General features: G+C 38.6%; 1 protein-coding gene across 6 annotated transcripts in view; it reads right to left on the bottom strand.

Moving 5' to 3' along the window:
* Positions 1-21: 21 nt before the first annotated feature.
* LTBP1 (latent transforming growth factor beta binding protein 1) overlaps positions 22-13,998 on the bottom strand; it is a 181,009-nt gene continuing 167,032 nt past the window's right edge. For 3 of the 6 annotated variants that reach the window (XM_048937545.1, XM_048937546.1, XM_048937551.1), the window contains 3 exons: positions 4,464-4,586; positions 2,282-2,431; positions 27-1,062 (listed from right to left, as the gene is read on the bottom strand). In XM_048937545.1, coding sequence (XP_048793502.1) covers positions 893-1,062; positions 2,282-2,431; positions 4,464-4,586 — 443 coding nt within the window. In that variant the 3' untranslated portion in view covers positions 27-892. Of the gene's footprint in view, positions 1,063-2,281; positions 2,432-4,463; positions 4,587-13,998 lie in introns of all 6 variants that reach the window. The other 3 variants (XM_048937548.1, XM_048937550.1, XM_048937549.1) reach the window with 2 other exon arrangements.

The following is a 13,998-nucleotide window of genomic DNA, read 5'->3' as shown; positions in this document are numbered from 1 at the left end:
TAAATAGCTTTTTCTAAAAAAAGGTGATTTTATTGAGTTTTAATATACAGCTTTAATATGTTAGGGTAATCATACAAGATCTCTCGTGTTCAATTTACACATTACAATACAGACGTGAGCTAAAATCTTTTGTTTTAATGTACAAAAGGAATCCAATGTTGTCCACTAGCAGCTTTGAACTTGGCAAGAAAGGTTCTAGAGACTTTAAGTGCAGTAACAACCATACAGAATACAAAATGAATACAAGGACTTTTCTCCAAGGTATATAAACATTTGAAAACAAATGGTGCCTGCTCCACAGGGCAGACAACTGGCAAATTAAAACAAGTCACTGACCAATGTTCCAGAGTAGAAGGAGCATTACCCTGTGTAACAGTTCTTATAAAATATCCTAAGAATATCTGTATCAAATAATTTGTACTGATCAGAAAAAAGGTCTGAGAAGAAACAGTAGGCAAGGAACTGAACAATCAAAAATGACATAGTAATATAAAATATTTCCATCACTATTTAAATGCCAAATTAAATCAAGCAATAGTAAAAACAAAACAGAAACAAAAACAACAACGAAGAAACAGAAAACTAAAGCTCTTCTGTTTAAAATAACAGCACTGTTTTTGCTTATTTTCAATGATTTTTTTTTTTTCTTATGAACACACTATATACTTGATTATTTCTTTCATACAGAGTAATGTGTCCATTTGGTTTGGTCTGTCACTTCAGTGAAGCTGACCAGCAGTCAGCCCATCACGTCTCACCTTTGACACATATTTAATGCTTTTTTCCCCTTATGTTCACTACTCTGGTGCCTCCTCTTCTCAAGTTAAATACTTTTTCTTCTTTTTCTTTATACAGTGCAGAGTATATGGGCTTAGGATATGGAGATTTTCCTCTACTCCAGTTCACTGTCTAGTTCTGAGTTCAGTGGTGTGCAGTAGTTTGGCTTGTCTGAAGGTACGTACCCTGGGAGACACAAACACTTGTACGAACCTTCTGTGTTAATGCATTTGGCGTTCTTGCAGAGAGACATCCTGTTGTTCAGCTCATTGCACTCATTCACATCTGCAAAAAGTGGACAGCAAAACACACGTACTTCAGCATGTAGGTAAAACATTTATTTCCAGCATTGGCAGGAGCAGAGTAGGCTGTAGGAGGACACTGAGAATTATGTATTCAGTTGAGATCAGGTGGTAATGGGCTAGCCCAAAAACTGTAACACACAAACCTTTTGTTGGGAAGAAGTGGTAGTTACCATAGGAAATCAGTGTATTTGAAAACCTTAAATTGTTACATTACTTAAGCGGTGGCACAAAACTTCAATAACCACTTACAGGTTTCCATTTGATTGCATGAAAGTAGCTTTATAAGAAGAGTGTTGCTGGTTCTTAGTATAATATCTGTATTTCAAAAGCAAGTATTTCAGGCCTTGCTGGTGCTGCCAACAAGACAGGTATGAACAGCAAATTACCTGTAGTCCATAATGTGCAGCATTTGGCCTGAAACATCCAGAGCTAAGGAGGCCAATTTGCTGTAAAGTTCTAAAGGTTACAAGGCGTGCAGGTAAGCTTACCATGATACACCTAGGAGACCAAAGCTGTGCGTTACACAGCACACTGCTGGCAGGGTTAGCACGGACACTGACAAATACCCACACACCCCCTGTGATAGGCTGTAAGCTGAGAAGTGCTGGTTGTTTTGCTTCATCTTCTACCTGCCGCTTCACCTTTCCCTGTTTTTTAATTGTATACACAGTCACTAGATGTCCTGGTTGTCTGCTGTGCAGATTGACTAATTTATGAGTGAGAGGACAGACTGTTTATTTTCACTGCTGAAATCAGTGAGAGTTAGTGGACCATGTCCTGCCAAATGGATATCTGAATATTTGGGAGATAATGCTTAAAAGCTGCTTTAAAAACTCGCTCCTGAAATTACTCTTCTGCTCTGGATCCAGATCTATTCTCTATTGAAAAAGCTTTGCTTTCCATGCTACAGTGTTGCATTGTTGATACAAGTTTAAGCTTCCTTGCACAAGGGTGTGTCTTTTCATTTCTAGGCTCTTAACTGAACACAGCTGTCACGAACTGAGGAACAGCACCGCAGTTACTTCTGTAGCCCTTGCAGTAAATCAAGATTAAATCGGCATATTTAATAGAACATCAGTAATCATCAGTATCCTCTTTTTTTTTTTCTTTTTTTTTTTTCTTAGCCTCTGCTTAGGTCAAGTGACCGAATAAAACTGACAGGCTAAAAGAAGAATAAGTAGTAAATACGCTGTGCTCACCAACACAAGTCATCTTGGCCATGTCCAGGTGATAACCATCAAAGCAGTCGCAGGTGTAGCCTTCCTGGACTCTCACACATCGGCCATTTTCACATCCGTTCAGAATACCACACTCCTCTGCTTGTAACTCCTCAAAGCTGTTCAGAAAACCTGAGCGAAGAAAGAATTACCAACAAGTAAGTTAGTTATTGCGCTGCTGAATGAATATATACACCCAAACAGAGTGAGACTGAAATTCTCTTGGAGGTTTGCTGGAATGTTAGTTGACTTTGCAGAATGTAGGTCAGCTTTAGCAGAGCTACACCATCTGGAGTCATAAATGCACTAGAAGAGTGCTCTGATGTTTCAAGATGAAAACTGAATGACTTAGTGAGTGCTGTATTTTAAAATTGTGTTTAAAAACCCGAGGGTTGGCTTTTTGGTTTGGGATTTTTTTTTATTTTTTTATTTTTTTATTTTTTTTTTGTAAATGAAATGGCATGCTTTGTCTATTTTTTAAAGGATAAATCAATGTTTTCTCAGTTGCACATTTTATTTTAATATTTAAGTATATCAACTTTTGTGTAAACAAAGGTAAGCAGTGGTAGTGCAGTCTGGGACAAAAGTTCTTTACAATAGTATTCTAGAAAAGTGAGGTGTGCTTATGGGGGAAAATACTTAAATTTGATTGCCTTAAGGAAAGTAAGAAGAAATCAGATACTGCTTTACTATTGTGGGTTTGGTTAATAACTCTTTGGCTGGTACTTCAGCAATCAGTGCCAGTACAAATACTTGTAATCTACCCGTCGTTCCATGTCATAATTCTCAATGGTGAGTAGCCAAAGGCTCCCTGTTTCATTATGAATTTATGTATAAAGAGGGATATGTATTTAAAAAAAAAAAAAAAGACATTTTTTACACATTCAGAGATTTTCTGTAAGACTGAATTGCTCCTCTTAGTTCTGCGTAAGTTTTTCAACCAGCTTTCAGTTCACTGAGCTGTTTGTAACAGGACTGCAGATGGCAGCCCATCACATCAAAAGGCCTTCTAAGGAAAAAAGCTGGAGCGTGCGAGACTCTGTTGGCCTACCAGCATAATGAATATATAGCACAGAAGTGGAGGTGAAACTGGGGCTGGAATGGAACAAAGTATAATACATCTCCCCATCTGTCCCATAACGTATGATTAGTAGAGTGAACGCACAAACCATCGGTTTATGTAAAACCTGGTTACTTATTCACTGTTACAACAGTTGTAACCAATTTGCAAAGCCACCTTGCAATATAAATTTCTCTCCCTTTCCCGCTGCTTGTTCTGTCTTTTTCTATACATTTCATCCCGTCTTGGTTCTCGGGTCTCTCTTTTCTCTACTGCCTTGCTCTTTCTACTCTGCCCTTTTGTACTATCCTCCACATATATCCTTCAACTTCGGCTATACATACCACTTTTCTGTGATGAAAACGTTGGACCTACACCAAGTGGCTGCTTCTGAAGAATATACTGAGGTCTGTAAGGATTTATTTCCCTCAGGCCTTAACAGGAAGCTGGGCCAGATCCATCAACAGCCTGGACATTCCTGAAGGACATCTGAGATGTTGTACACAATCCCTCACATCCTGCCTGCAGCCCATTCCTGAAGGTTGTATGCATGCATGCTCTCTGATCATCCTTTCTGTAGTTTCACTGCAGAGAGAGAACAGCTTGCGCGCTCTCCATTTCTTCCATCTGAATTGTGCTGGAAAATCATGAAATACTGGCATGGAGGTATTTTTTTCTTTTTCCCTTTTTTTTTTTTTTTTTTTTTTTGTGTGTGTGTGTGTATGTGTGTCTCTTTTCAACTAAATGTACTCCAAAGAACTCTGTCCCAAGCTCCAGTGGAAAATTAATTTGTGAGAAAGAAAACTGGCGCTCCTCTCTACCTTCAGCTGTAAATCTGTTGGTAAATATAAATTTAGTGCATTTGGCACAGAATGTTCTACTGTATTAAAAATTAAAATTGCACTCTGAGCCCAAATGGACTCTTATACAACACAGGCTCTTGAACCAAAACACCTGACTGAAAGCTAATGTCATAGGAATAAGTAAAAAATAAATAGGACACATTACTCAGAAGCAAACAGAAGAATAAAGCCAGCTACAGGGAAATAATCCAAGTTACAACCCTCATTTCAAGCATTTTACATAACAGAGAAACTTGCTTACGATCTTCAATGAAGTATGGATTAGTTTCTGGAGTGTAGTGCTCCTCAAAGTCAACCAAAGCATCTTGTCCATATGGCCGTCGAGATCCTGGAACAGGAATGTTGCACAGCTGGGCATAATCCTCTGAGGGGAGAAAGAAAAGAGGATATAAAACTAATCACACTTGTAACACAGTCTGCGTTGCATTAGTCGCAGTGTATTGTGGCACATATTAGCTGGAAATAAACTTATCTTCCTAGAAACACCATAAATCTGCGATTCCCACAAAGCATTGTCTCTTCAAGAAGAATGTCATTAAAATGTAACGAGCCAAATGCAGACTATTAAGTCATAATGGGATAACACCAGGGATAGATTTCAGTCAGTAACTGCACCAAAAGTTATGGGTCATGTTCTTCTGGTCTGCTCTTGCCTTGAGCCGAGGGATGCTGTGTGTCCCACTGCCAGTGCACCCCTGACCAGAACTAGCTATGCTTATGCTCTTTGCTGGTTTAATAAAGGCTCTCCCAGCCCTTGTCTGCTAGCAGAAGACATCCCAAAGGAAGCAAAAGAAGCTGTATTTCTGGCAGTGCCAGCCAACCTGCAGAAATCACAGAATAAAAACCCTTCCAAAATAGCATGCACTCCTTTGCAAACCATTCTTCAAACCACAGGCTTAATTGTTAATGCTGTTCAAGGTCTGCTTTGGCTGCAAACCTGACAGGGCAAGGGGAAATGTATGGGAGAAATAGCTACACTGAAATTCTGCCTCTTGAGCGAAAACATACCAAAGCAGCTCTTCATTTTAGGTGTCAGAGTCTGAAATGCTGGTGTACAGAGTTTGATCTTCTTTTTTTTTTTTTTTGATTTATTGTGCTCCCTCAGTTTGTCTCCAGTATTTTTAGTAAATGGTAACTTATTTGAGACTGGAAACTCTGTTAAAATCCAGTAATCCAGGTGCTCCCTTATGCTTGCTACAGACTATTTAGCATCTGTTTCTGTGAAGATTGCCTGGTGTTCTGAGAATCAGGCAGAGTAAGGACGGGAACGAAAACCACCAAAAAGAGAGAGAGGAAAAAAAGCCCTAAGTAGATACAAAATCCAAGAATTGCAGATGGTTACAAAGCCAGAAACCTCATGCTGTGTTGAACTGTCCCAGACAGCAAATAGTCGGATATATCCAGACTGCCTCCAGACAGCCCAGAGGACAGCCCCTTTTGCTGCTCAGCACTGTCTTCTGGTTTTCCTAGGTACTATCATCTCCTTCACATGGGACGGCTTCACACTGTACCAAAAAGAATAAGGTGCTCAAAAGTCTGCTTGAATCCTGTGGCCAGCAACTCGGCTCTTGTGAATGTAAAATACTATGCTGAGTGCAGAGCTTGTCATTGCATTTTGTAAAACTGCCACTGGGTTCCAGCCCACGTCTGCAGAATGCTACTTAGAAATCCTTCTAAACCTCAACCACCTTCTGCTCCAAGCACGAGGGTTTTCTCCATTTTGCTCCTTTATATTATATTTAGACACAGTACTCTGTATACCTGAACAATCCTCTCCTCCTCACCCAGGTAAAAAAGGACACTGCCCAACAGAGATATCCTATGGTACTCAAACAAAACACAGCCAGCATAAAAAAAACCTCGGTATATAATGTTACCTACATTCCTTAATGCACAGCTTCCCACTGAGTTACTATAATAACGAAAAGTTCTAACAGTTGTTACCAGAATCACCTTATTTTTTCCTTTCCCCTCATTTTACTTCAAAGTACAGGAACAGCTGGGTTGTCATCTCGGACTGACTCTTCCATTCTTTTATGCTGAACTACTGATCCTTTGCTGGTCACGTGAAATGTCTGCCTTTTTAGGTTTCATTATAACTAAATTAGCAGCAACAAAATGATGAAGAGTTGTCTTAGAGTTTACTGTAAGATTTGCATTTGTTACAATGAGTTTTAACTGTATCAATGTCTTCCACAAGGCTATACTTACAACTGTAATACGCTGTTAAACTCTTGGAGTCCATCATGCTTAATTAACCATTTGTTAATGCAATCTGATCTTTAATAGCCCATATATAACCTGTATATACAGTTCTAGTACAGAAGCTTGCAAAGCATTTAAGTAGTCTTAACTTCACAATGTATACATCTATAGTACCTATATAGAATGTACACGCTTGTTTTGATACATACTGTGATGATTTCAAAATTACCTATAATAACCTTTGTGTACTGTATGCTCTTTTTAATTGTCCAAGTAATAGTTGATTCAGCTACTAGATAAAACCAAGGAGAGCAACAGCAAGCCACCTAAGAAATCATAAGCAGAAACTCAGTACCAATAACCAAATGCACCATGTAGTCGTACTTGCTTTTCTCCCTAGGGAAGGAAAGGGTGGGCAGAGAGGAAAGTACAAAGATTGGAAGGCTCTTAGGAGGGACATGCTATGGAAAATCTTGAGAACTGGCGTTTTGAATCAAAGTTAGTTAGAGACTTGGATGCCTTTAGATTCCCTCTTTGGATGATAGAACAGCATGATAGTTACAGGATGATAGTTACTGCAAGACAGATGTGTATGTATAATTGTTGTTGTTTTAAACTTTTCCCCTTGCTATGCTATGTTCCTACAGTTCCAATTAAAAATATATTTTGGGTCACCGCACTGCGCTGGTCACAATTTCCCAGGGAAGCAATTTAAAACAAAGTGCTATAAGATACTTTGGTGAAGACATATGAATAGTGCACAGAAAGCTGCAGCAAGTGTACAAATGAGTGAACAGCATGATGCTGCCCCGGGGAGATGTCTGGAGGAGGATGACATCATGAAGGCAGGAGGGAGGCAGAGAACAAGGAGCAATCTGTAACAACCTCTGAATTACAAAAACATTTCAGCTGTCATAGAAATTAATGCTCGCTTTCAAAATAGTCTTTCATATAAAATGATGGAAAAAAGTGTTTTCTATAATCACAGTCAATGCTAGAACTTTTTTCACACAGATTCATTTTCTCTGCTAGCTCATCTTCTGGCTGCGATCAGCAATAATGATGCAACTACTGTTACAAGGGGCAATTAAAAGGAGTTAATCTGTGTTGCCTCATGTTTTTCTGTCTTTTTCTCACAACATTGATATGAAACATTGAGACAGCTTATTGTATAACATAGCAGAGCTATCATAAAAGGAAGCTGATTTATACTTCCAAAATCATAAAGGACATTTTCTAAGGCAGATGCATGCACATGAAACAAATATGTTATGGGATTACAGCTAGATGCTCATGCATACTGGCACAGATGTTAGCCATAATTGGTGGTGAAAGCTGGGCTGACAAGACGACAGAACATAAAAGGGATGGATGGACCGCTTTGAGATTCTTGTTAGCACAAATGCAGCTGCACATATAATTTGCATAAAGTTGTAACTGCACAAGCTTGTGCGGGCCTTGCTTGCACCTGGAGTCATAGAAATACTAAACTCTCTAGTCAGAAAAAACATTCCCTATTTCATGCATCTAAGACAAAATACTATATTAAAAAGGCGTTTCTTGACACAACCGTGATTGAACCACAGCCAGTCCTCCCTCCTGCCTATAAAGCAAGCTTTATTTCTCTTCCAGCTTCTTAGAACTGTCATCATTGCACAAACTAAAAAGCAGCCAAGGCTATCAACATCATGGCAATCCCTTCATGTTATTTAAAAATGCAACAGATCGACTATGGAAGACGTTACTGGGGGGAAGGACAAAGCCAACAAAACATGTATTACATGTAATGAAGGTACCTTCCCAATCAGAGCTTCTGGACATCAGTCTGAATAGGCTGAGTTTCTGCTGTCTCAGGAGATTGCATCACTTGTGAACTGAAGCTGAAAATATTTCTGTAGTACCTTTAGACTGTGCTCTTTGACAATTTAGATAATTTTATCAACATCTTTCACAAACAGATGCTGAGGTTTGTGGTAGACTGCACTCATATATATGCTACAACTCTTGGTACTCAAGAAAACATGAAGGGTACTAGGACTTTTCATGACAGAACAAGTTTTTGCATGAAGAAACTCTAATTGAAATTGCTGAGGAAAACTCTCAGTGGATATAAAGCTCTGGTTAAAATTGAAGGAAGTACCAACCTCATGATATTAAAATCTTCCTTATGTTCCTCATCTGAGGCTGCTCATATTTCCTAAAACAAGCTTTTCTCCTACTGCTTGTGGTAGATTGTTAAAAGTCAGAGTGTTTCTGCCACAGCTTTGCAAATGGCCTTCTGACTCCTTGCTGACTTACATATATGCATGGAATTCCATGAGCAAAACACTTCCAAAGTTATTCTACTACACTTCAGAAAAAAACATTGAAAATCATTGACAGAAATGAAAGCAGCCAAAAATCTGCACAACGGAGCACAAGACTTTAAATATTCAAGACCCAATCACTACTATTTTCTGTGCCCCAAAGGTAATTCATTTGTCCAGGATCCTTACCAGAAAGGAAGCAGGCACAATGCCATCCTAAATGGAAAGATGAACAATGATCTCCAGAAATCAATCCAGTGCCTCCCTGCTGATCTTTACCATCTTGAAAGAGTACAGATGGAAACTCATCGTTTATACACATTGGTTTCCCTTGTACTTCAAGATCTTCATGAGGGGCACCAGCCAGAACTCAGAGGGAACAACATGTTCTCATAATATGGAAGCTCAGCCCAGAACTAACTCAATGTTTACGAAGGATACACAAAGTTCCTTGCCACAAAAATGCAATCCAAATAATCTGTTCTGCCAGAAGCCATGAAGTTCAACCATCATGTGTAGGCATCTCCATGGTCTGCACCTGAGTTAGTCATCCAGTGCTCCTTCTTAGTCCACTGAAAGACATAACTACTTTTAGGACACCATCTCATTCTGAAGTAGATGTCTGGAATAGTTCAGACAAATCTAACCATCAGGGTGCTTATTTCTTTTTCCTGGTGGAATGGGAAGCTGGTAGGACTGAAACACATGTAGGTTTTCTGTATAAAAAGCATGAAATTGGCCAAGAGGAATCCTACATTCTCCTACATAACACTCCAGATGACTCACGTTAGCCACTGCCCTTGGTAGTTCTCTCAGTAGTCTGGGCTTTGCCTATACTACAGTGGAGATAAAGAGAAACTTTAAGTGTAGCACAGGTCTTCAGCAGTTTCTGAACACAAAACACAATCAGAGAATTGTAGGATGGTTGGAGTTGGAAGGGACCTTAAAGCCAACTAGTTCCAGACTCCCTGCATGGACATAGGCACTTCCTGTTAGGAAAGTATAAACTCCTGTAACATCTAGTGACTGGAGTTTTCATTGCTATTTCTGTAGATCTTCTAAACATAAAATGGTTCCAGTTAAAATGCGTACCCACGAAATGTCAGAGTAAAATGCTGAAAAAGTGTAAGTTTAAACAGGTAAACAGGCTGAAAAATGGAACAGCAGTATTCTCTACAGTTGCACAAATGTCCTAATGACATTATCTTAGTAGTCAGACCACCAAGTTTTATACGCTATATATTTTGCTATAGATGCAGCCATGTATCCTCATCCTCAGTAAATAGTTATTAAAATGTCTGTAAGAAATGCAGAGCCCCAGTCCTACCTCCTTTTTCCATATCAGAACTTCTCTTGGCAGCTACCTACATACAGGAAGAGGAGACATCCCCCTTAACAGGCTGGCATATCTTTAGTTCAGGGGCATTAACTCCACCTTCCTAGCATCCTAAGCTGCTTACCGAAGCAAAGGAGGCACTGCACTGCAAAAAACAAAGTCCTAGGCAGGTTTCTGAAAAACATTTTACAAATATAAAAACAGACAGTCTCCTTAAATTAAACACTGACCCTGACACACTTCCTTACTCCACATTTTCTAACTTCTATCCCCTCCCTTCAAACTTACTGTACCATGAAACAACACACCTTGCCTAACATTCATTTCCATCCCGTAAGAGTCTCACAAGAGCTTCTGGAGTCTCAGCAGATTTTTAATGCGGGTGTTACATGTTCAGGTTAGCATGAGATGTCTATGGCCTAATTCTGGATTCCAGATTTTTTTTCAGTCTTGGCCTATTTCTCCGTTTTCTGGCAGGGATACTTTGACCCAGCTGTTAAACCCATTGGAGTCTGTCTTGATGCCAATTACTAGAGCATGCACTCCATATGGAAACTGTTGGGTCTTCACAACACTAACAGTAAATTGAGTGAAGAAGCAGAGCATCTAAAGGCAGGTTGGCTGACAGGCTTTTTAAGGAATGGATGCTTTACTTTTGTTATCTAAAACAAAAATACCCACTTTCGCAAACTTCATCAATCTGTCAATTATTAGAGATTGCAAGTGATATTTAAAACTTCAAATGGGTTTTTAAGAAACTCAAAAGTTTCTTGACGACAATAACTGAAAGTTCTTTGGGCAAGTGCAGCTTAAGATTGCAGTAATTCCAGGAAAGGAACCAAAACTTTTAAATTTTCAAGACTTTGGTATTGGATGCAAACATTGAAAGTCTTTTTCTGTAACATAATGATATCATAAGATTGTAATGTTAGAAGCAATGTAATTGGAATCAACCTGTCCTTGCTTCCTTCTTTTAATGACAAGAAGGCCTATCCTGCAAAATTGTTAATGCAAATAAGATACATTCAATCACATCACTATATTTGATGTTTGCACTATTTTTGTCAGGAATTTGAATTAGTATTTTTAGTTTATTCCTTGGTGGTGCCTTCAAAATACTTACTAGCCTTACCTCTGGTAATACGTTGCTGCTCAGTTGCAATACTTAAACTATTGCTAATTCTTTTTGTCTCAGTCTCCAAATACACAGCGTCATTTTCAGGGGTAATTGTTTGATCAAGCACCAGAAGGTAGGAAAATCCCCATCACTAGTTTTCAAGAATGTGAGCAACTACATAAATTCCATGCTGATGAATGGATGGATTTCTTTTTCATTTATGTGGATCAACTCTTTATCTCCCCACTGTTTCTATGCTGGATCTTATTCAAACAGGAAGTTTAAATCTTGTAATGAAAAATTCAAGTGCTTTCAGAAAAGGCTGGGACACCATATGCATTTGTTTTAGAAGGTGCTTAACATTCTATCGCTCATAGCTGTAGCCCTGTATTTCCTTCTAACTGCAACATCTAGATCCTTGGGTATAAGATAATTAAAATAATTATGATACTTATGTCCTTAACTGTAAATCTTAAAGAAGTTATATAGGCAGAGTATAGATAATGTAAGAAGAAACCACAGATCAGCGAATGATCTAGTTATCTAATCCATTTCATGGTGAAAGTCAGTGGTAATGCATCCCCATCTCTTCTTTTTCATGTGTCACAAATCTTCAGAACGCCCCTAACTTGGAAAATAAGCAAACACCTTCAGTAGTAAATTTGGCCAACACAATACACAGCTATTTAAAAATGGAGAAATTCCAGGTTCCCCAGCCAGGACCTGAACCTGTGACCTGCTGGCCCAGAGGTGTGAAAGCACTCTCTTGAGCCAATGATATCACTTTAAGTGCTACAAACTGAAGACATGTCAAATGAATCATTTATTCAGTTCAGTCAGCTTCAAATTTTTCTTGGTAAATGTTCCTGAAAACGGAGAAGGTTTCCAGGTTTGTGTGTGTGCACGTGCACATGTGCAAGGACACATGAGCATGTACCACCTACACTAAGGAATGCTGGTGATTTTTTTTTGACATACTGAAGATTCAGTATGCTTTTGTTCTTTTTAACTCTCTATATTCCAATCCAATTTAAGTTGTCTGAGATCGAAGTATGCCTTGTACTTTCATTTAAGGCAGATATTTTGCAGTGCTCTTCAGCTTTGAGAATCATCCAAGTGACTTCTGGCATCTTGTTACCCATCGTGATCCTTCATATCATTTCTTTAAAGAACTACTCATGTCCTTTCTAGTTAGTTGGGATCTGCATCCTGCTGTTGTCACAGGGTTTCTGCTCCAGAATCCTGTGGATTCTGGATGGATTAAAACCGATGTAATTTCAAGTCTAAACATGTTCAAACTGAATTTGTTCCCTCATTATCTTAACATGGATACCATTATTTAAAAGCTAGTGGGACTTATCTATGATGTTGATATAGCAGAGCCTTACCATTTACAACCCTTATTCTGCATTTAAGTCTGGCTTTTTCCATTTACCCTTTTAAGATGGGTTCTCCATTCCATGACCATTGTGGTAGTTCTCTGTTCTTTTTCAGGTTTACTCTACTTTATTCTGCTCTGTCTTTCCATCTGAGGAGCTCCAGGTCAACGCAACAATTCTCACCATGAATTATTGCCTTGTGTTTTTTTTTTTTTTCTCATTCCATTTCAATTGTTATTCTAGCCAATGTAGTAATTTCATTCTGTACACGTCCAGCTTATGTCATATTGTTTTTCTTCTTCAGTCTCCTGAAGAAGAGTGAGCATTAACCAGTAGTTACTCTGGCCAACACCAAAGTCAGATTTTTTTTTTTTCCAGTTACTGTACTTCCAAAGCAAACTCAAACACAGAAAGATATATATGAACAGTTCAAGGAACTTGCAAGTGAATTCTGAAAAGATAAAACCCAGGCAGACAAGAACACAGCTCCATTAGTACTTTGATAAGCTCTTCTGTGTACTTTGAACCATGTTACTGAACGACACTTTGTAAGAAAGTCACATCCAAGCTAAGCACTTCAACAGTTTATATGGAAGAAACAGTGATTGCATACAAGTTATTATGGTACCAGATTCTACAATACCAGGGCTGTTAAAGGTACAGATGTATCACCTCATGAGCTGACATACAACTTTGTTGCTTCTAGGGGTCTCTTCTCCAGTTTTCAGCTCACAGAAAATGTCTGTGTCAGTAACAACATATCTCTACATCTGTTTAGCTTTTGTACTCGCCACAAGACATAGTTTCTACTTGAAGTATCTTGGAACAATGTCTAATTTCTAAACGCTAAACCAAAATGTAGTCATAAAAAAATATGACCTGCTAGTCAGTTTGTGCTCTAAAACACTCTTTAACATCCTTGGAAATCCTTTAGTCCTTATTGTACTTCATTTCCCTTACCTATCTTAAATTGCTTCTCTAAACATTTCATAATAAGCAAGCATGTAACCATATAATAACAACAATTTCTTTGATTTAGTGATTTGAAACCACTATTTAGCAGACCCTTATCAAGCAAACATCTATTTGCAGCCAGCCTGGCAGAACATCACACTGAAAATATATCTGTATGTGTAATACCTGCAACAAAAATTGGAATCATTTATGTAGCCTGCTGAGTATTAGCATGTGTGCACATGAACTATGTGTATCTTTCCAGAGGTAGTTTTTAATTTCTCTTTTGTGGTAAGGAATTCTGCTACTCTTAAGATACCCTCCTATTTTCACCAGGGTCCTACACTGCCAGTCACTGAGAGATTCACCCAAAAGAAGTGGGTCCAATAGATTCCAAAAAATAAAAGCAGTACATTTTCAAAACCTGGACCGTAATGGCTTCCCCTTATTCAGGGAGAACAATTTCCATTAGCTTTTGA

This window comes from Lagopus muta, chromosome 2 (assembly GCF_023343835.1).
Source record: "Lagopus muta isolate bLagMut1 chromosome 2, bLagMut1 primary, whole genome shotgun sequence".
NCBI classification, from domain to species: Eukaryota; Metazoa; Chordata; class Aves; order Galliformes; family Phasianidae; genus Lagopus; species Lagopus muta.
Note: the sequence above shows the minus strand (reverse complement) of the source record. Positions and strands in the feature narration are given on the sequence as shown.